Genomic DNA, 23,262 nt, shown 5'->3' with positions numbered 1-23,262 from the left:
GGTACAGAAGCAAGTACAGTCCAAGTTTGCTAACGCAGATGTGGGCTTCATGGAACCATATAGCCTTTGAAGGCTGGGAGGATCCTGTAGCCATTTTGCAGATGAGCACACTGAAGCCTAGTGAACTTTGGCTAGGCTTGGGACCTGGACTAGAACCCATGTCTCCTGACTCCCATTTCCTACAGCATAGAAAGGTCGGAGTTACAGGGGTGCTGGGCAAAGTGGAGATTGAGATGTGCCTTCCTTAACTGTAGTTGAGGCTTTGTTTTGATTAGTGTCCTGATAGCCTCTCTACCCAGAGAGGCTTAGTTAAAGGAGGGAGTCCTAATAATCACGGTAAGTAGCTTAATTACTCATACAGTAAATGTCAGGGTTCTTTTAGAGTGTTGTTGCAGTGAGCTATTTCTTGCAAGAACTAGGGAGAACAATAGCAGGGATGGTCAGAGGCTTCTATGCTGTGATGTGAGGGGACTCCCAGGTTCCCGACCCTGAGTGTGTGCTGTGCTTTTGCACGTGCTGGAGATGTCCACGATGTATACTGAGGCTTTCGGCTCCTGGCCACTCCTGGGGTGGTCCCGTCTGACTTCAATGAAAGATGGGACTACAATGACAAAGACGAAAGAAAGAAGAAACAAAAAACAAAACAGAAAAAGCGCTGCATGTTCTCTGAGTTCTGCTATTTTAAGAAGTGCATTTGTCACTGTGAAATTGATTTTCATCTTTTAAGGTATCTGCAGTAAAGGGAGGAGAATTGTACCTTTAAGTTAAATTACTTTATGCTGCCGGGAACACTTCTGTAGCTAAAAATGCCTTTGCAGTTTAAATTCTGAATGCCTCTTCTTTTCCTGAATTAATTTCCACAGAACTCTTAACCTTTATTTTCTCAGTTATGCACGACTCCAAGAGAAACATGTAACATGTAAATGACTTGGCCACACTCCATCACTGTACTTCCAGAAACATTTGAAACGATTTCGATTTGTAGGGTTTTTTTTTTTCTTTGTCAATTTTCTACTAATTATTGGCTTTGAATGAGCCAGATGGCATTGAGATTGATTTCCTTAACTCCCCACGCTAACACCCAAGAGGCTTAGCACCTTCATCACGGGGTCTGGATGACAGAAGAAACTGTGAAGACAGGCCCTCCTTTGAATTAGCCATCCTTTGCGGTGTCTTGGGACTGTCAGATGGAAGGGAGGCCTTTGTTATGAAAAGCAGCGCACAGTCTGTGGAAGTGTGGAAGCGAACTCAGTAATGCTGAGTGCTCTCGTCTAATGGGGAACGTTTTCTGACACTGAGCATTTTGAGAAATGTCCTGTATATAGATGAGGGAGGGACATGATACATCACTTGATGTAGATTTCTAGTTTCATCACAACCAGACCTGACTTTTGACTGAGGTTGGAAAATAAATGACACTTTGGGGATTTCCCACATGAATTAATTGTGTCTCTTAGCATTTCTTACAGGGTGCATTGTACACCATAGAGTGTCATAGATTGATTATGCCAGTTTCTCAGGATTTTTGTCCCTGGAATTTGTAAATCACAGGGAGGACCAGCCCAAGACCAATTCGCATGACAGAGGGAGACCTGTGTTTAATGGAACATTATGATTTTATTGGCGTATTAAGTCAGAAAATGTACCATTTTGGCCTGGCACAGTGGCTCACACCTGTAATCCCAGCACTTTGGGAGGCCGAGGCGGGTGGATCACTTGAGGTCAAGAGTTCGAGACCAGCCTGGCGAACATGGTGAAACCCTGTCTTTACTAAAAATACAAAAATTAGCCGGGCATGGTGGCACGCACCTATAATCCCAGCTACTTGGGAGGCTGAGGTGGGAGAATCGCTTGAACCCAGGAGGCGAAGGTTGCAGTGAGCTGAGATTGCGCCACTGCACTCCAGCCTGGGCGAAAGAGCAAGACGCCGTCTCAAAAACAACAACAACAAAAAATACCATTTTAGGCTGGGCACAGTGGCTCACACCTGTCATCCCAGTGTTTTGGGAGTCTGAGGCAGGAGGATGGCTTGAGGAGTTCGAGACCAGCCTGGGCAACATAGTGAGACCCTGTCTCTATAAAAAATAAAAAAAAATTAGCTGGGCCTGTAGTCCTAGCTGCCTGGGAGGCTGAGACAGGAAGATCCCTTGAGCTTAGGAGTTCGAGGCTGTAGTGATCTGTGATGGTACCACTGCACGCCAGACTGGGTGACAGAGTGAGACCTGTCTCTATTTAAAAAAAAAAAAACTACCATTTTTCTCCTTCTTTCTTGATATTTCACATATTTTTCTTTGTTCAGCTTTTAATTCTTCTAATCTTGAAATATATTTGGCTGGGTTAGTTTTATACAATATAACATTTGGGGTCTGCACTGATATGTGGTTGTTTTTTGTGGGTGCTAGGAATGGTGGGAATGGAAACAGCACTGACTGAGGGCCTGCAGTGAGCCAGGTGCTCGGGTCAAGGAGCAGAAAGGCGATGTGGCCCACCTGAGGTCCTGGCTTAGCAGTGGCAGGATTGGGATTTGACTTGAACCACAATTGCTGCAGCACAGCCTCATGGTCACCTAGGGACTGGAGGACAAGATGCTGGGTCGTGGCTGGGAAAGGAAGTGTGGCAGCTGCTGGGAGATGCAATTTCCATTCTCGTGTTTCTTCCCCTAGAGATCCCAGGCCCACAAATCAACGCATCAATAAGCACGTCAACAATGATGTGAACCTTCGCATTCAGAATTTGACCATCTTGGTGAGAAACATTAAGACCTACTACCAGGTAAGGGCGGTTTTGCTGTCGGGAATTCTGATGTGTGTCCATCAGTATCGTCACTGTCACGGTTTTCCCACAGGAGGCCGGGAGGAAACGGTGCTTACGTTTAGGCCTCTACTTGTTGACAGTTGGTCTGCTTTCATGTGAACCCTTTGTTGGGGCATGTGTGAGGATGAGATGGTGCATTGATTTCCTTTGTTCGGTGAATGTTCTTTGAGCTGTGTGTAGCATTGTGCTGTATGCTGTGAAGGTCCCAGAGAGGAGCCTCAGTTTGCAGCCTCTGCCCCGAGAATGCAGTTGAGTGGGGACTGGCTGGAATGGGCTTCCCGAAAGTGACCCTGATGTGGTTGTCCCCAGTCCCTGGCTCAGTGGCTCTTTATACAGGAGCCATTCAAGGGTTGAGGGAGAGGAGGAACCACTGGAGGGTTATGAAGATGAGACCAAGAACGTAATTAGCCCACCTCTAGCTGCAAGCAGGAGCACTGGGCTTAGGGAGTGTCTGTCTTTCAAGTGTTTACCGCATTTGCCATGTGTGGTCAATGGGACAGTCAAGCCAGCCTGATGGGAACTTGCTCTTTAATATCCCAGGCTGGGCGTGGTGACTCACGCCTGTAATCCCAGCACTTTGGGAGGTCGAGGTGGGCGGATCACGAGGTCAAGAGATCAAGACCATCCTGGCCAACGCGATGAAACCCCACCTCTACTAAAAATACAAAAATTAGCTGGGCGTGGTGCACGCCTGTAGTCCCAGCTACTCAGGAGGCTGAGGCAGGAGAATCGCTTGAACCTGGAAGGTGGAGGTTGCAGTGAGCCAAGGTCATGCCACTGTACTCCAGCCTGGTGACAGAGCACGACTCCGTCTCAAAAACAAACAAACAAAACCAAACCCAAAACCCATACCAGCCTTGGGAAGGCCAGTTGAGTCTTTGATGGTGTTAGTGATATCTGTATGGCCAACACGGATGGATATGGACTGAAACTGTGTACCTTGGAGCCCTGGTTTTCAAACCTTTTCTTAGCAGTGAAACTTTCCCCCCATATGATTTTTCTCGAGACCCCAGATGAAGCCCAGTGCACTGTGCTCAGCCGTCTCCTCGGCCTCCAGGGCATCTGTCTGGGTTCCTGGGACTCCAGGGGACACAGATTGGGAACTGCTCAAGAACAACTGCCTCCCAGATTCACGCCAGCGTTTCACTAAACATGTGACCAGACTCCGCCTGAGACCTGTGCCTCGCACTCGGCTTCCTGGGCTGTAACTTAGTCTTGGTTCTGGGATTCGGGAGCATCTTTGGATGTTGTGAGGCCTCTGTTGACATGAGGAAGCCAGCCGTCTGGCCAGCCGTGACTCCCCTTCTGCCCTTGTGCAGTGGTTGCTGGTTCTGGGGTCCGCTGAGGGCCTGCTGAGTGGGCTGCCAGGCGGAATGTGTGCTGTGGCATTGGGCTTTGTGCTGGGCCCAGTTCCTGTCGAGAGCTGTGGTTGCTGCAGGAGCCCTTGCTTCTGTTTCAACATGAATTTGAAACTGAACGTGAGAGGGAGGGAGTGGACAATGGCCTGGGTTTTCTGAGATAGTTGTTTCCATCCTCCTCCCGTTGGGTGGGGGGCTGTTGTGGTTTGCCTGTGTGGGCCAGTTCAGTGAGCCATCTGTGCTCAGTCCAGAGACCACTGGGAGAGGGGCACCGTGGGCTCTCTGGACATTGCATCTGGGAAGCTTAGAACCAGTCCCATCCCTTTAGTTCCAGATGTCTGAGGAGGGGGCCGAGGGTCAGGGAGAGGCCTGGAGGGCTGGTGTGGGAGCCTGTGAGAGTTGGCTCTGGGGAGTTGAAGGGGACCCACACTCACCATGGTGTATGCTATAGGCAGGGGCATTTCTGCTGGCGTCTCCCTCACGACAGCCATGCACGGGGCAGTGGGGTAAAAGCAATGGTGCTGTCAATGACCTGGACATCTGTGATGAGGGCCTGGTGGCTGTGCCGGCTGCTCAGCAGGTATGCAGGGCATGGGCCTTGTCTGAAGGTGCCATTCGTGACAGGCAGGTGCTTTCAGGACTGTGTGCTAAGTGCTAGGGGAAGCACATAGTGCTGAAAGTTCAAGAGGCAAGACCCCCTAACCCAGCCTGCATGCGGGGAGCTGGGGAAGGCTTCTTGGAGGAGGTGATACCTGAGTGGAGTTTCAGTTTCAATGGGCAACTGAGTTTCTAGTTTGGAGGGTCATGGGAGGGAATGGGCAGGTCTGGCCAGAGCCAGTGGTATAGCACTGGGCAGATGTCTGCATCCCTGTCCTCTCTCCTCCTGCACTGTGAGCTCTTGGTCAGCTTGGATGTGATGAAGGTCTCAAATGGAGGTGAGGTTTCTGCAGGACTTTGTGAGTAGCATGGGGCAGTGAGGCCATAGAGATGCCATCCTCTGGCACTGCCAGTCCAGGAGGACTTCTGCTGTTGGTGACCAGCCACTCTGAGGGTCCATTCAGCTCTGGGCCGGGCAAAATGGACTTAACACTCACTTGAGACTGTGTGGGTTTGAGAAGCAGTTTGCTGTTCTTGGGGTACTGTGCAGAGTTCCAGAAGATGGGAAGTGGCCACACAAAGTAAAAGATGGCCAGCCCGCCCTCAGGGTCCAGAAGGACTTCCAGGTGGAAAGAGGACCCTGCATCCCTGCTCTCCCTCCTTTTGTGCTGGGAGCTCCTGGAGGACTGGGCTGGTGTGTGCTGGCAGTCTTGGCCCAGCTCAGAGCAAATGGTCAGTCAGTGTATGCTGACAGCACTTGCTGCTGACCAGGGAGTGGTCACTGCCTCTCAGTCCTGCCCGCTTGAAGGAAGCTGACAAGACGCTTGTGTTCAGGGCTGGCGCATTCCGTGTGGACAGTGTTCTGCTGTGTATTTTTTTTCTTCCGATTTATGACAAAATAAAGTTCTTGTCATACAGGTTGTACTGTACGTGCTCTTTGTAAACAGCTTAGAAAACAGACAAGTAGCAAGAGAAAAGACCCACCCGTCAGCCCAGCATCCAGCGACAATCGCCGTTAACGTTTGTAGTATTTCCTTTCAGTTCTTGAGTGAATAGTTTTTGTTTTATGCCATTGTGGTTGTGGCCATATATACAATTGCGTATCCTGCCTTTTTTCCCTCCCACCTAACATTATAGCACAAACACAACCGGTTATTATAGTAAAGCAGTATTCCAGAACGTTTCCGTAAAGCAGCCGCCCGGCCTTTTCTTGGGAAAGTAGCCCCGAAGGTCCTGAGGGCTTGGAATGAAGTGGGACAAACGTCGTTCCTTACTCTGACTGGGGTGCTGCGTGGGTGGGCCTCCGTCTCACCTGTGGCTTTTTGGTAGACACATCAAGGTCGCGCATTCCGGCTCTGGGTTTTGTTTGCCAGGAGATGGCTCTGTGCCCCTAACTGTCCCCTTCTTCTCTGCGGCACACTGGAGCAGTGACAGTCTGGAAGGCCAGGCCTTTCCTAAAGAGCATGGGCCGTGTCACTAGGACGCTCAAGTTGACCTCTGAACACCTGGGGAGGCATGTGGCTGAGATCTCATCCCACCACCGGCATCTAAGGCAGATTCTCCACCTTCCTGGCTTACTGCATTGGATTCTTCTGGGATTTGGGCCCTGGAATCTGCATTTTCAAAAGTTTCCCAACTGCTTGAGTCTCACCATTCCAACAGGATTGAGAATCAGTGGGTGAGAATGGTGGTTCTCAAAAGTGTGGTCCCCAGATCTGCAGCCTCGCTGGGAGCTTGTTAGAGATGCAGATTGTTGGGCCTGCGTGTAAGTCAGGAGTCTGTATTTTAACAGGCCCCCAGGTGCTTCTGACGCACATGCCCATGGGAACCACTGGAACCAATGGGTTAGAACATTTCTGGTGATTTCTAGAAGAGTCACGTTGAGCTGGATCTCCTGGGCAGAAGGAGCTCAGTCCTCACCAGGTGACCTTTCTCCATCACATACACCAGGTGCACGTCTCATCGCCCCAGGACAGAAAGGCAGGGTCTCAGACTGGAGGAGGGGAAGGAGAGGATGCGGTGACCAGGAGGTTACCAGAGGGAGCAGGCGGTGTTGAGGGAGTAGCTGGGAAGGGGCAGAGAAAGCCAGAGTAGGACAAAGCCTTGGACAGAGAGCACCTGGGTCAGTCTCTGCATTTTGGAGAAGAAAAGGCTGGCCTGTCCAAGGTGGGGATACCGGCTTTAGGACAGCACCCTCAAATGGGACATCTGCTGAGCAGCCTGAAGCTGCCTCGGCCTGGCTAGGCAGGGTTACCCTGTGTCCTCCGATGCTTGTTTTACTCATTCAACAGCCAACCTCCTTTTCGTCTGGCTTTTTAAAAATTTAATTTAATTTTTTGAGATAGGGTCTCTCTCTGTCGCCCAGGCTAGAGTGCAGTGGCGTAGTCTTAGCTCACTGCAACCTCCCCCTCCACTGGGCTCAGGCGATCCTCCTACCTCAGCCTCCTGAGTAGCTGGGACCACCAGTGGGCACCACCACGCCTGGCTACTTTTTGTATTTTTAGTAGAGACAGGGTTTCACTATGTTGGCCAGGCTGGTCTCAAACTTGGGAGCTCAAGCAGTCCTCCTGCCTTGGCCTCCCAAAGTGCTGGGCTTATAGGCACGAGCCTGTAAGACTCACGGTGTCTGGCCCGTCTTTTGTTAAAATTAAATTTTGGATTTATGTAATGGTTCATTTTTTTCATTAAGAACCTTGAATATTTACATTAAATGCAGATAGTGGAGTCAGGCTGAAAGTGAGGCTGTTCCAGCAGAAGTCCGCCCTGTGCAGCAGCGGCTGGCCTGTCTGTGCTCCGGGGTTGTGCCTGGCATCCCATCCCCATTCCCTGCCCTGGACACCTTCAGTCCGGCGCCTTGTCTGGAAAGGGCCTCATTGTCATGTGAAGTTTCTGAGGTTTCTTTGGCTTTGTGTGGCGGGAAGCACTTCAGATGGTGGCCTGGATACATTCCCTGTGTGTTGTTGGAGACGTATGTCTTTGTCATCGAGTCCACATGTGGATATCTCACCCAGTTAGATCGGGACCCTTGGATGGATGTGGGGACTTACCCATAGGACTCACTCTGAAATGAGGAATTTGCTGTTTCTTCACGTGCCTCTCCTCGCCAGGTGCAGAGGCAGCAAGGCTGGGGTCCCGCCGTCTCTCTGGGTAGGCTGCTCTCCTTCTGAGCCTCCTGAGTGCCCTCCTTCAAACAAAGGCGGTGGGCCTGAAATGCTACAGTTGCATGGTGACCAGAAACTGCGAGATTTAGAGGCGATTTAGAGTTTACGATCCGCTCAAGGAAGTTTAGATTTCTGGGTTCCTTGAGCTCGGCTCTCTGACTTCTGGCCTCTAGCATGGGCACAAGGCCAGAAGTTTCCTTATCTCGAGTGAAACAGCAGAATAAATACAGCCCGGGTGCCTTAGCTTCTCCCAGCCCTTTTCTTTTTCCTTTATTGTTTTGAAGAATTAAAAATAAAACAGTACAAGTGGTCATAACGAACACTCACTTTTCCTTTTTTTAAGAAATAAAAATTTTCTGTTGAGATAGATGTTCTCAGCAGCCACTACTAAGCCCTGTTGTCCTTCTCTCCCTTCCTGGGGTTAACACCTCTCATTAATTGGGTGGTATCTACTTAACACTTTTATCCTCTTGCTGTGTATATGTGTGTGTGTTGTATATATATGCGTGTGTGCACACTATACACACTTGTGTACACACACACAGAGCTTTGTGTGATCTTTAGACGAGACTTCCATAAATGGCAGCACACTGCCTGTAACTTCTTCCTCTGCTCAGCCTTGTTTCTGAGATGTCAGCCTCTGTGGTAGTTGTATTAGATAAGTATGGTCTGTTTACTAAAAATTAGGATTATCTTTAAGAAATGTGGACATTTTGTTTGAAGAAGGAAAATCTTTTAATTTGTGTTTTTTTGCTTTTTGTTGTTGTTGCTGTTTGAGACAGAGTCTTGCTCTGTTTCCCAGGCCGAAGTGCAGTGGTATGATCATAGCTCACTGCAGCCTCAACCTCAAAGGCTCAAGCAGTTCTCCCACCTCAGCCTCCTGAGTAGCTGGGATCACAGGTGTGCACCACCATGTCTGGCTGCTTTTTTTGATTTTTAGTAGAAGCAAGGTCTCGCTAAGTTGCCCAGGCTGGTCTCAAACTCCTGGGCTCAAGCAATCCTCCCGCCTCAGCCTCTCAAAGTGCTGGGATTACAGGCATGATCCACCATGGAAAATCTTTTGTCAAAAGCAGGAATAGAAGGAAATGTCCATTTGACATTGTTGGTGGAAAGAATACATTAAACTTGTGGCTCTGTCTCATTTGTGTGGTCTAGAGGGTTTAGTCCACTTAACTGCTTTGATGGGCAGGGACAGGATTCAAGGGAACCTAGAGTCCACTCAGGCAATGGCTTCTGGTACAAGAGGCATTTGCTTTAGGAGTAATAATACGTTGTACAGAATTTGCAGAGGAGAAATTAGTTTCTCCACTTTTGACTTCAAAGGTTAAAGAGAAGGGCCATATTTTTTATTTTGTAGCTCATGTCCACATTGTGAGGAAATTAAAAATAACATTTTTGTTTATAAAAATATTTTCTGGCCGGGTGTGGTGGCTCACGCCTGTAATCCCAGCACTTTGGGAGGCCAAGGCAGACGGATCATAAGGTCAGGAGATAGAGACCATTCTGGCTAACATGGTGAAACCCTGTCTGTACTAAAAATACAAAAAATTAGCGTGGTGTGGTGGTGGGCGACTGTAGTCCCAGCTACTCAGGAGGTTGAGGCAGGAGAATGGCGTGATCCTGGGAGGCAGAGGTTGCGGTGAGCCGAGATTGCGCCACTACACTCCAGCCTGTGCGACAGAGTAAGACTCCATCTCAAAAAAAAAAAAAAAAAAAAAAAATTTCTTACTATGGATTAGGAAATAGAAAGAAACTTAAGTTCACCTGTTATCTCAACACCTAGGTATACCACTGCCAGCATTTTGGTACTTGTGCTTGCTTTGTGTGTGTGTGTGTTTCTAAAGTATGGCTCGTATCATTATACTGTTTGTAACCTGCCTTTTTTTCATTTACCATGCAGTGAGCAAGCTTTTCCCCGCCATTAATTTTGGTGTCTGTGTAACATTTTATCGTGTGGGTGTAACTACTATCATTGTCTCAGAATTATAAACCATACCACTGTGAACATACTTGGTACATAAGTCATTCAACAAATGTTCTTATTTCCTTAGCAGGGAGTTCATAGGTCAAAGGACATGAATACTTTGAGAATTTTTGCTACTTACTGCCAAAATAGCCTTATTTATAGGTTTTTTCCTTTTTCTTTGGTCAGTTGCCCGTGTGTGTTTTCTTCACCCTTTGTGATTGTGTTGGTTAAAATGCAGCTATTTTAACAAATTGCTATTGCATGCTGAAGATTCTCGAGTTCCTGCCAGGCGGCGAGGCCCTGAGGTTGTGTTTGCGATGTCTGGGTGGGTGGACTTCGTTTGTGTTGGAAGATCTTGAGTGCCTTTTGGGGATCTCTCCAGCAGGACTGCCTGAGGGAATCGTAGAGGGGGTTAGAGAACAAGGCAGCCATTAGGGGCAGGGCCTGGCTGTGGCCAGGAGTCCAGCTCAGGCCTGGGCTCTGTCCCCATGTCGGCAGCGGGAGCTTTTGTGGACCCAACCATCCAGAGGTCACAGTCAGCTTCCGTGTGAAGGTTTGCAGTCCGTTCAGTATTCAAGAGCGAACCTTCCAGACTGCTGGGAGATGTGCCTGAGGAGGGCAGTGGTCTGCGGGGGTCCCCTGTCCTCCTCCCGTTCCCCATTCCCTAGCTAGAGTTTGTATAATGGAAGAAGGAAATGCAGGATGTGGAAGCTCTGGTGGCCCAGAGGTGGGTGGGACTTGCCAGGTTACCAGCTCTTCCTCTTTCTGTTTCTCTTTCTTGTCCTCTCCATGCCCGAGATGCTCACGTTTTGTGGGGTGGGAGAGTGGCCAGGTAAATCAGCTGCAATAACACCTATGTACGCAGGACATGGGGATATGGCCAGACACAGGCCCGGGGAGCAGGGATCCTGGAGAGCTTTCTCGGGGGAAATGTCTGCCTGTGGCTGGCGGGGTTGACTGGCAGGGAAGGAGTGTCCTCTGGGAAGAGCGGCACCTGCAGAGCTTTGGAGACATAAAGCAGCCTGAAGGTTGGGGCGTCTCTTGGGGGTATGGGGGTGAGGCTCCAGGCTGTGCTTAGGTGCTTAGGAACCTGAACTTCTTTTTTTTTTTTTGAGACAGAGTCTCACTCTGTCGCCCAGGCTGGAGTGCAGTGGCTGATCTCAGCTCGCTGCAACCTCTGCCTCCCAGGTTCACGTGATGCCCCTGCCTCAGCCTCCTGAGTAGCTGGAATTACAGGCACCCGCCATCATGCCCGGCAAATATTTTGTATTTTTAGTAGAGATGGGGTTTCACCGTGTTGGCCAGGCTGGTCTTGAACTCCTGACCTCAGGTGATCCGCCCACCTCGGCCTCCCAAAGTGCTGGGATTACAGGCGTGAGCCACTGAGCCTGGCCTAGGAACCTGAACTTCTAAAAGAGAGACCTTAGGAAAGAAAACTCCTGCTCACATTTGGAGAATGCACAGGTTTTGGGAGGGGTTGGCAGGTCGCAGGGCCCTGGACTGAGGCCACAGCAGCAGAGAGAAGGATGAGCTCTAGGAGACTCCATGGAGATCCAGCCCGGATGTGGGAATCCAGGGGTGAGGGGTCCCTGGGTTCCTGGTGTGACTTGGGGGGTGGGGCATTGGTGCAGCTCTCTGGGTGGACCTGGGGCTCTGGGTGTGGAGAAGTGGGCTTAGTGGGGAGCAAGCCAGCTTGGTGTCACCGGTGTCGGGCAGGTGGATCTGAGCGTTCCCGGCTGGGAATGCAGATGGGAGCCATGGGGAAGTTGACTCGAGAGTCACAAGCAGGTGCGGGGGATGAGAACTGCCCACGGCCGAGGAGGTGGGAGCAGGCCCCAGGGTTAGGGCTGGGCAGAGCACATGGGGCTCCCCAAGATGACAGTGAGGAGTCCCTCAAGTGGGAGGACCAGAGGGAGAGCGGGCCGCAGAGAGGAGAACCCCTGAGGAAAGAGGGCACCAGCACACAGGGCTGCCTGCAGCCCAGCAGACCACTCAGCTGTGGGCAGCTCAGTGCCCACCTGGAGCAAGCACCCTAGAGGAGCAGGAACGGCCGTCTGGGCCCAGGAAAGACGTGCTCTGCAGCAGACCTGTGCGCCCCTAGGGCTACAGGCTGGTGGCGGTAGCTTCCTGATCAGCCAGACAAGAGGGCTGCAACTCTCAGGGCCACTAGAATCCCCTTTTCCACACTTAACAAAAGGCCTGCACTCCCAGCCTGTGGTGCTCCCTGTCCTGCTGGCTCCTGCTGCTTGTATTTCTTTCAATTATTTATTTTACCTTTTTATTTATTTTTGAGACAGAGTCTCACTCTGTCACCCACGCTGGAGTGCAGTGGTGCGATCATGGCTCATTGTAACCTCAAACTCCTGGGCTGAAGCGATCCTCCGGCCTCAATCTACCAAGTAGCTAGGGCTACAGGTGCGCACCACCATGCCCAGCTAATTATTTTTGAATTTTTTGTTGAGATGGGGTCTCACTGTGTTGGCCAGGCTACTCAAACTCCTGGGCTCAAGCGTTGCTCCTGCGTTGGCCTCCCAAGGTTGGGGTTACAGGCGTGAGCCACCATGCCAGCCAGTGTTGGTGTTACAAGCTCAGTGGTTCGGCTGTTGGCCAGGGGTGGAGCAAACGGGCTGAGGACCTGGTGGTGTGCTGAACGCCCAAACCTCTTGGGAGGCAGGTTTGGTTTCTGTAAGCTGTTAGAGTGCCAGTTGGACTTGTTTTCCTTTCTTTTCTCTCCTTTTTGTTGTTAGAAGAAATGCTGTCCAGGCATATCAGATAGCAGCGAGGAACTGTGGGACTCAGATCTATGCCCAAATCAAAAGGCTGAGAGATGAATGGGAGGGAGCTTAACCTTTACTGAGTGCCTGTGCTGGGGGCTTTAGAGCCTCGTCATTTTTCACTGTTACTTCGGTATTATAAAGAAGAAATTACTGTCTCCATCCTACAGATTAGGAAACCAAGGCTCATCGAGCAAGATCAGGAAACAGCCCCAGAAAGCTGCAAGTTTTCTTCATCATCAGCTGCTTGGAGAAGCTTCTTTCTAAAAGCCAGGCTTTCTAGAATCATGTAGGGAGGTAACTTGCTGCAGGTGGACCTGCTGCCCTGTAAAGCCTGGCAGGGCCAGTCAGGATCTGCACCCGCAGTGGGGTGGGGGTGCTGCGTGTGGTGTGCCCCCCAGCTGGGAGTGTGGGTTCCCATGATAACCCGACTTCACACCAGCCTGGAGCCCAGAGGAAGGGACTGGGTTGCTTCAGGCACCTCTGAAACTTCCGGGGTTGGGCGGAGGGTGGAACAGGGAGCAGCTGGCCTCAGACTTCACCCCTCACCCCAGAGCTGCAGGAAGCAGAGATTCAGGGCTAATTGCAGGGGTTGCAGAGGGCGAAAGGTGGGTTTGATGTAATTAGCAGAGTTGGAGTTCAGCCAGGGCAAGGAGATGGAGAGAATGTGTGTGTGTGTTTGAGTATGAGTGTGAGAGTGTGTGTGTGTGAGAGAGTGTGTGTGTGTGTACACAGTCTTTCTATTCTCTGAGGGTTCCTTCTCTAGGACTTGAGTCAAGACCTTGATTTGCTGGGGCTTTTCTCCTATTTCAGGAGCGGCCATCCTTTCCTCAGCCTTTGCGGGAAGGAGGTTTGGCTCAGGAGTCTTGCTTTCGCTCTTGGTGTTGGGGATGCCACCCAGGCCCCTGTGGCTGTCCCCTTGCCTGGGCCTGTTGGGCACAGCACCAAGCCCAGATGCTCAGAACGTGCAGCCTCGCAGGGTCTGCTCAGAGACCTGCCCACCTCTGGATATTGACACATCGGGACTTCCCCCAGGCCCCTCTCCCTCCACTATTGGTGTTTGTTCCAGAATCATGTTTCTGATACAGGTTATCTTACCATGTCAAGTATTGACTGTTTCACTGTTTGCTCAAGTTTTTTTCTTTCTTTCTTTCTTTCTTTTTTTTTTTTTTTTTTTTTTTTGGTGACAGGGTCTTGCTCTGTATAGCCCAGGCTGGAGTGCAGTGGTGCGATCACGGCTCACTGCAGCCTCGACCTTGATCTACCAGGCTCAAGCAATCCTCCTGCCTCAGCCCCTCAAGTAGCTGGGACTACAAGCATGCACCACCACTTCTGGCTAATTTATGTTTCTGATTTTTTGTAGAGACAGAGTCTCCCGTGTTGCCCAGGCTGGTCTCGAACTCCTGAAGTTGTTTCTTAATTCATGGCCATTTATTTACAGAGATGTGTGTTTATGAGCCCATCTTGGGAGCACAAAGTAAGCAATAAAGCTTCTGGGAGTGGAAGCTGAGTGATCCCCTGATCGGAGGGCAAGGGGTCTGAATTTGTGCTTCCAGAAAAATTATGGCTGAAACGATGAATGTTAAGCTTGCAGAAGCCACGAGTGAGCCGTGCTTGGTGTTCCGGTGCTTGTCGGGCTCATTCTTAGTTAGGTCTTGTTCAGCTCCGACTGAAAGCTGCGCTTGTGGGTGATGAGTGTTGTGGGAATCGAGTGATGCGGGCGTGAATGAAGGTTGGAAACACAGCTCACTTTATGGACATACCCTAAACGCCAGAGTGGGAGGAAGTGGCAGGAGGAACCAGTTCCTTTTGTGACAGAAAGGAGAGAAATGGATTTCTCAAGTCGTTAAAAAGAAAAAACAGAGGTTTCTCCTTTGCCTTGGGTTTGGTGTTAAATGCCAGGATCAGCATGTTTGATGTTCTCACTGGTTTGTCAAAAGGAGTTTCTGAAGAAGAACTTGCCCAGGCAGGCTCTGCCTCTCCATGAAGCCGGCTGCGTGGCTCCCCTCCAGGGCTCATAGCAGTTTTTGTTATTCAGCTCTTCTTTTGGGAACGGCAGAGATTCTCTGCTGCTTCGCCTTGGCATCCAGGGCCCCTCGATCCTTCGCCATATAATTGTCGTCTTATTTTTCTAGTAATGAGAGGAATGTCGAGGGAAGGAGGATGAGGAAGTGCTGGTCTTAAATTGGTGGTTTCAGCCAGTACTGTAAAAGTTGAAGGGGCCACACTCTGTACCCCCAGTTCTGAGTTGGTGGTATTTGGGGGGGGGGCAGAGATTTCAGATAAAGAGTCAAGGCTGCCATGTTCCACTGCGAGGGTTCTATTGGTTTGGGACTGGGTTTTGGGGAGGCTAAGTGTTGAGGGGTGGTAATTCTACATGTAGGGGCATTCTGTAGGGGAAGAGATGGGGCACACTGCAGCTCCAGGGAGAAGCCTCCTGTTGCTTCCCTTAGCTGCAGCTGGGCAATCCTGGCTTGGGGTCTGGTGGCCTGGGGAGGGAGCAGGCAGGTTTGCCTTCTCGGTGGGGGGATGAGGTTAGCCACTGCCTGGTGGAAGTGGGTGAGCCAGCTCTGTGTGGTGACTTACTTGGTTATCCGAAGGCCAGAAAAGTGAAGCCAGAGAACAAGGTGGGATGGGAGGTGGGAAGGCAGGAATGACGAGAGCTCTGCCATTGTGTCAGCTTGGGTCCCTGAACGCTTTCCCTGGTCCAGAAGCTTGTGTTCACTGTTCCCAGCAGTGTGACTTAAGGTGCATCGTCCAACCTCACCTGTAGAGCAGGGGTAAAAATTACCTTATAGGTGGTTGTGAGGCTCAAATGAGATCACAAAACGTTTCTTGAATCAGTGAATAATAATAGCGACAGCTCTGGGTCCCAGGCTGACTCTGCAGGGGACGCACTTGTTCACCTGTATTCTGCAGGTGGAGGGGGCAGTTACTTGCAGATAGGGGTCTTGGGAGGCAGGAGACACAAATCCAAATAGAAATGGAAAAACAACCATGAGCCTCACCATCTGCAGAGGCACAAGGTTGAATGGTGGGTTCCTTTGAGTGCACCCCTCAGATTTGTGGCCTTGGGTAAGTTACTTCATCTCTGAGAGTCTTTCTTATTTGAAAAGTGGAGATATTAATAGTGCCAGCCTGGGAGGGTTGTAGGAGGGGTTCTACAAAGGCCTTGTACTTGGGGGACACGTGAGTGGGAGGGGAGGATGCCCACCCATCTGGCAGAGGGGTGGCAGGCAGGCCCCCCACCCAAGCCCCCTCCCCTGGCCACTCTGTGTTCATCTGTTACTGAGCGGATTATCCAAGGACCCCTCCCGGAGTAATGCACTCTGATTCATTTGGATTAATCTCACGCGTGTGCACGTGTGCCTGTCTCTAGCCCTGCGTGTTTTTCTCCTGTGTGATCGTTTTATTTTAAGCTGAGTGACTTACACATATTATCTCATCAAAGGAAGCCTCACGATTTTATCCCTCACCAGCAATAGAATTCCTTAAAAGCAGGCACTGAATCTTTTTGTCTGTCACTGCACCGGCATGGAAATGTGTCTGCCGTCAGTGAGCATGTGTTAATGACAAGATACATAACGATAGAGGCCACCATTCAGTGGAGTAAATAATTCAGAGAATAAGTCATTACAATCAGTGAACACGGTGTCACACCAGGCCTGGGCCAGGAATCCTGTCTCTAGGTTAAAATGACCCTGCAAAGTGGCCCCGACCTGCTGCCCTTTCTAGACTGTTGAGTAATTAGAGGATGGGACCTGCCTTGTTCCTCTGTGTCCCTGACACATGGCAGGGACCCAGGCCCTGACTGTTTAGGGGGTAAACCAGTATGGAGGTGCAATGCAGTGAGGGGGCTGGGCTGGAGCTTAGGGCTCCCCTACTGTTTTCACGCAGACCTGTAGGCTTTTCATGTGGTGTTTGCTTTGTTGATGGAAATGCCATATGTCAGGTACCGCGAGGCTCAGTCCCTGGGGGGTGGAAATTAAATTGATTGTTTTCAACTTTGTCTAGCCAGCTTGGCTCCCCTGAGCGTTCTAATGTTTAGGCTGAATGACTTTAAAATTTTAAGACTAAAATTTTTGCCTTCTTTCCAAACCTTAATAACCAGACAGGCTCACCTTCTGCCCAGCAAGTCAGATTTACGTGCCTTTAAAGTGTGGAATTGTGACTACTTAAAGGACAGAAACTCCGGAGCAGCTGGCACTTTTTGTGCTCAGTTGGTCTTCTAGCACCCTGTTTTTAGGTGAGAATTTGTGGCATTCAAATTTTATGGAGTAGAACTCATGAAGTTGATTTCTTTTCTTTTTTTGAGACGGAGTTTCGCTCTGTCACCCAGGCTGGAGTGCAGTGGCGCGATCTCGGCTCACTGCAACCTCCGTCTCCCAGGTTCAAGCAATTCTCCTGCCTCAGCCTCCTGAGTAGCTGGGATTACAGGCATGGGCCACCATGCCCGGCTAATTTTGTATTTTTTAGTAGAGACGGGGTTTCACCATGTTGGTCAGGCTCGGAAGTTGAATATTTCAGATGGAAATGGACTAAGTTGCAGAGGCGAGTATCCCAAGCTTAGATGCCAGAAGAAAGAAGTGTTGGTGGTTTCTGAGAACTCTGGGCTATTTTGATAACCACCTGGGGCAGTTAATCCAAAACAGGTTGTCCATACCTTCGGAGGGAGCCAGATGGGGGCTGAGGCCATCTGGGAAGGCGCTTCTGTCTGTACCCCTTCTCCTACCTTACCCTTGTTTCTTCCTTCGGGAGGTAGAATTCACTCAGGTTGCCTCTGCCTCATCTGCCCTTCTGCCTGCAGGGCTGGGGGGTTAGGGGTTGGGGGGGCACTCCCATCCCACTTGCAGACAGAACAGCTGGCACCTGGACCTGTCATCTCCCAGCTCAGCCTCTCCCAGGGGCGGCTCCTCTTGTCCTCCAGGGCCGCCCTGACACTGGTGTGACCTGGGGCAAGTGGCCCAGCCCCTCCTAGCCTGTTCCTCTTTTGTCAGATGGGGGTGATGACTGCACTCCCCTCCCTGGGTTGCAGTGATTCCAAGAGAGCCAGTGAGCGATTGGTGCCTGGGAAATGCCCAGCCCAGTGCCCGGTGCCCATGGGCCGTTTCTGGGAGCGGACTCCGGTACTGTCTGTCCCTCTCCTGCTCCCTCACACGTCCTGTCCTTGCAGTTTCTCCTGCCCCAGCACCTTTCCTTTTTCCCTATGTGAGGCCTTGAGGACTCTCTGGAATTTAACATCATTATCGCCATCATCACACCCCTGGCCCTGACTTGTTTTCTCTGTGTCCCACCCCACATTGCAGACTCACTCAGGGCGGGGACTCCGGCAGCCTCTGCCTCTCCCGGGAAGCACAGTGAGGGGGCTCAGTGAGAGTGAGAGGTGCAGTGAGAGTGAGGGGCACGGTGAGAGTGAGGGGGTTGCAGTGAGGGGCCGCCCTTGCTGGGGTCCCTGGTGCTGCCTCCAAGAACTCCAAAGGGCCAGCTCCTCTGGCTGGGCTGGGCTTTAAAGTGTTCCTCCTTTTATGCATTGCTGGTGTGGAAACCCTGGGTCATTATCGGCTCTGGGTTTAAAAGATGAGGTAAATTGATTTCTAAAGGCAAAGCCACTTTGACAAGCCTTTTGATCTCATTCCTTTTGAACAGAAAGGAATTGGAAATGTGACCAGCTGAAGCCTCTCTCCTTTCTCTTTCCCCTTGAAAAGGTTCTCCTCCTCTAGTCCTAATTGAGGTGTCCTTCCCTGCTCTGGGTGGTTGAGGCCAGCCCCTCGGAGCTCCATGTCCATCGACTCCCACCTCTAGGTTTCCTGGATAGGGATTTTTGTTGTTGCTGTTGTTTTGTTTTGTTTTGGCAGAGTTGGGGGTGGCATGTGGTAGGAAAGGGTGGTCTGAAGCCAGAGTTTATAGAGCATGTTAAGTTCTGGGTCTGTTTGAACCCCTCCTAGGTACAGGTTCAGGAAGGGAGAGCTGGAACCACTGGAGGTGGCCGTGTTGTGGGAACAGGGTCAGTGGGAGCAGCTGTCATGGTGAGCCTGGGGGCTGCTACCCTGGAGGCCCCAGAGGCACCAGAGAGTCAGGAACAGCCAAATGGATCCTGGGAGTGAACTCATGAGGCAACTTTGAGATCCAAGTGTATGTTCAGATTTAGTTGGAAAGAGTTTAGAAAGTAGCTGGATTGTGTCACTGCACTCCAGCCTGGGTGACAGAGCAAGACTCCATCTCCAAAAAAAAAAAGAAACTAGCTGGAAAGCAGACTTTCAGCTCCAGAGTAGAGTAAAAATTTTAAAAACAAGGAAAAGGAATATAGTACACTCAGGAACATGTAACTTCTGGTCTTTTAGGAAGCTGCCTTGTTTTTTTTTTTCTTTTTGAGACAGAGTCTTGCTCTGTCACCCAGGCTGGAGTACAGTGGCATGATCTCAGCTCACTGCAGCCTCAGCCTCCTGGGATCAAGCGATTCTCCTGCCTCAGCCTCCCAAGTAGCTGGGATTACAGGCACACGCCACCACGCCTGGATAATTTTTGTATTTTTGGTAGAGACGGGGTTTCACCATGTTGGCCAGGCTGGTCTCAAACTCCTGACCTCAAGTGATCTGCCCGCCTCGGCCTCCCAAAGTGCTGGGATTACAGGTGTGAGCCACTGTGCCCGGCCTACTTCTGGCTTTTAAAAAGCAAGAAACACAGGGAGTTATTTGTGTAAGGGGTACAGAATTTCATTTCTGCAAGATGAAAAGAATTCTAGAAATGGATGGTGGGGATGGTTGCACGACAGCATAAATGTATTTAATGCCGCTGAACTATACACTTAAAACTGAACCATTTTAAGCTTTTTTTTTTAGGTTATGCATATTTTACCACAATTAAAAACGGGCACCCAGTGGGTTTTTGTTTGTTTGTTTTTTTTTTTTTTTTTTTTTTTTTTTGCAGGAAGAGAGTTTGTACTGTGAGGATGATGGTAAACTAAAAGAACTGTGTTCTGCATTCCCTGGGTCCAGCATGAGGCTCAACACACAGGTGCCAGTGAATGGGCAAGCTTCTCAGGCTTCTAGAACATTCTGGTTTGTGGCTGCCATTGTGTTAAGCGCTTGGTGTTGAAGGCAGTGGGTGTTGGGACTGCTGCTAAGAATCCTTACTTCCTTCCCATTTCAGTCTTCACCTTCACTAGGTGGCATTTATTCTCATCTCAAAGATGAGGAGACGAAAGTTCAGAGAAACCAAGGACCCTGGGAACCTTGTCCCAGAGCCCAAGACCTTAAAACAAGGAAGTGGTGAGCCTGAGGACCGAATCCGTGTTCTTCCTTTCTGGAGACCCCTGTCCTCTGCGCTCTCTGGTTCTGATAGGTGATGGGAGAACAGGAGAAGGAAGTAGGATGTTTCCACCCCATTCTCTGGGCTTTGGAATCTGTTGTTTGGGTTTTTTTTCTTTGTAACTCCCTTAGGCTCCGGGAATCCTGTAATAGAATGGGACCAGCCACTGGCTTTTCTTATGTATACCTGGAAGGCGACTTTGGTACGGCCACCGGCCACTGGGAGGGTGCAGTGGGCTGGCCATGGACTTTGCCTCCTGGTGACCCACAACACTGACTTGGAACAGTTAGTTAGAAAACCCAGAGGCTGGATGGGTGAGGGCCCTGTGGCAGCCTGTGCGTCACCGCCCCAGTGTTCTCTGTGATGGGAGGCTTTAGTGAACAGGAGCGCCTCTGAGATGCCAGCTTGGTTTTTCTTCATTTAGCACAGAGCACGGGGCATGCTTTCAGTGTTGCACTGAGTGAGAAGGGTCCCCACCCTCTCCAGTCTGATAACGAGGTGGAGATGCCAAAAGCATAAATTAAGCGGATGGAGGGTTTCTGTGGAACATATGGCTATGTGCCAGACGCCGTGCTTAAATCTGTGTCAAGGAGCAGAATCGGGCATCTACTAAGAATGTGTGTGATAGTCATCATAAGGGGTTTGGAACCCCAGCCCAGCCTTGAAAGTAGCAACTTGCTGCCCCACTGAGGGGGCAAAGTAACCATGGCTAGTTGAGCAGGACTTGTCAGCATTTCTTATGTTTTCTCTTTCTTTTTATCCTTTTTCTTTTTCCTTTTTTTGAAACAGAGTCTCACCCTGTTGCCCAGGCTGGAGTGCAGTGGCACAATCTCGGCTCACTGCAAGCTCCGCCTCCCAGGTTCATGCCATTCTCCTGCCTCAGCCTCCCGAGTAGCTGGGACTACAGGCACCTGCCACCACGCCCGGCTAATTTTTTGTATTTTTAGTAGAGACGGGGTTTCACTGTGTTAGCCAGGATGGTCTCGATCTCCTGACCTTGTGATCCACCCGCCTCGGCTTCCCAAAGTGCTGGGATTACAGCCAAGAAAAAGCTTTTCTCTTTTTTTTCTTTCTTTCGTTCTTTTTCTTTTTTTATTTATTTTTATTTTTTAAATAGAGCCAGGGTCTTGCTGTGTTGCCTAGGCTAGTCTCGAACTCCTGTGCTCAAGTGATCCTCCTGCCTCAGCCTCTCAAAGTGCTGGGATTACAGGTGTGAGCCACCACGCTCGGCCAAAAACCTTTTTTCACTTGGAGTCAGCGAAGGGGTTTTTCCACATCAAAGCAATTCCTCTTAAGCCCCAGCAGCCAAGGTACTCCTGTTGATGATGGATAGTCCTAGGATAGCAAGGCTTTTTAGAAGCTCATGCTTAAATCAAGCAGGACTAAACTGTCAGACACGGAAGCATCCCTTTCTGCTTGAAGCCTTTGGGGTCAGTGACCTTGACTTTGAACTTGGAATCACATCTTCAAGAGCAGTTGTTGACTTTCCCCTGGGGAAGCCGAGAAGGCCAGGAGGAGGATGGAGCAGAGGTCAGAGCCCATGACCCTCTCTTCTCTTTTAACATTTGGACTCGGAGGAAGCCTGGATGGAGCCATTTTCCCTCCTCACTGTACCTGTCCCTCCCTGATTTGTAAACTACCCCCACTCCACTTGACTAGTAGCTGCTGAGGCCATAAGGGCCAGGCAGGTCTTCAGATGAACTAATTGGCTCCTCATTCGGGGGGGGACAGGAGCGTCTCTGTGTACTTCAGTTTCACTTGAACCTCGTGTTGGGCTGGCATGCAGACTAATATTCTGACAGGCTGAGCAGAATCAGGACCCTCGGTGCTTTATTTTCTGTCTTTTGTTTTTGTCACATGAATGATAGGGGTCTGAAGAAGACAGAGACTCATGCACCATCCTGTTACCTCAGCACGTTCAGGTGCTTCAGGGTTCCCTGCGGAGCCTGTGGCCCTTCCCTGGGAAGGGAATCTGTGGCTTTCGTGGGGACAGCTGAGGGCTATTAATACCCAGGGAAGCCCTTTCCACCAGCCCCAAAGGGAGAAGTTCACATCCCTCGCTGCAAGTGTGCTTGAATCATGGCCCACAGTTAGAGCGGATCTCAGTCTGTGTTTGGTTGAAACGTCACGTGTTTGAGTGTTTCGATCCTTTTTAAGTCATTCTCTGTGTTTTGCGAGTGGCTGACAGCTCGCTGTGTGTGTTTCTTGTTTATACATCAGTTTGAGAGCTTACTGTGAGCGTCTGAGTTAAGCCCTGGGCAGCAGACGTGGTCACTGTCTGCTCAAGGCTGCTATAGTTCAGATCACTCAGGAAAAGAGGGATCTAGTGTTGCTGTGGCAGACACCTTAGCCCTGGACATTTCCAGAACAGGCGCTACCTGGTACCTGCCTGGGCCTTGAGCGCCTGAGGCCTGGAGGCTGTAGCATCAGTGTCAAGAACGTTGAGAAGCTGGGCTGAGGCAGCCTAGAGCCAGGAGGCCCAGTCCCCTCATTTTACATGGGAGGTGGAGTCGGGGGGGTGGCTGAGGCCACATGGTGAGTTAATAGCAGAGCTGGAGCTCACTCCTGTGTGACAGATGACAGAAATCTGGTCATACATTGGTTAGGGCCCTTCACACCCTGGCTGTCTCCCACTTGCTGGCCACAGCACAGTGGGGATATCACTGGGGCGTGGTAACTGCTCCTCTGTGTTTAGGCTAATGGTGACTCTAAGGGAGGTGGTTTCAGAGCAAGTCCTGATGGTGTGTGGCTTCACTCAGCAGTGGAATGTTCAAGCTTGCAGGGACCTGAATCCCCAGCCGCAAGGCAGAACCAATGGGGAGCCCTTAAAATGCATTGTCCGGACCCCACCCCTTGTAGAGTGAGGGTTTCTGATTTAACTGGCCCAAGTGGGCTTGGCTGTCAGTATTATTTAAAAGCCGTTGTCTTAGATGATTCCCATGTGCAGCCAGGGTTGGGCACTGCTGATCCTGCCCAGGCTGCTCCTCGTTTAGCCAACAAGAAAACTGAAACATGGGCCATTAAGTGGTTTTTGTCCATGCCATCAGCATCTTGGATCTTGTCTCTCAGGGTGCTGCCTTGCCTCCTTTCCTTGTTTCCCTGTCAGGCATCAGCCAGGAATCTTCCTGCGGCTGCATAAAGCCTTGTGGAAAGTCCCTGGAGTGGCGACAGCTGGCCCGTGCACTTCTTATGGTCAGAGCAACAGGAGGAGGCCTGTCTAGTCTGCCTCCTAGTGCCTTTGTCCAGGGCCTAACCTAGCAGGCAAGAGAGTTCAGGTTTGTCAG

General features: G+C 50.5%; 1 protein-coding gene across 3 annotated transcripts in view; it reads left to right on the top strand.

Annotated features, from left to right (window-relative positions):
- The window catches only part of CCDC88C (coiled-coil domain containing 88C), a 145,745-nt gene that overhangs the window by 6,473 nt on the left and 116,010 nt on the right, over window positions 1-23,262 (top strand). For all 3 annotated transcript variants that reach the window (XM_054448673.2, XM_054448674.2, XM_054448677.2), the window contains exon 3: window positions 2,664-2,772. In XM_054448673.2, the coding sequence (XP_054304648.2) occupies window positions 2,664-2,772 (109 nt within the window). The remainder of the gene's footprint in view (window positions 1-2,663; window positions 2,773-23,262) is intronic.

Source organism: Pongo pygmaeus, chromosome 15, assembly GCF_028885625.2.
Source record: "Pongo pygmaeus isolate AG05252 chromosome 15, NHGRI_mPonPyg2-v2.0_pri, whole genome shotgun sequence".
Lineage (NCBI taxonomy): Eukaryota > Metazoa > Chordata > Mammalia > Primates > Hominidae > Pongo > Pongo pygmaeus.
This window is presented reverse-complemented; position numbering and strand designations above follow the sequence as displayed.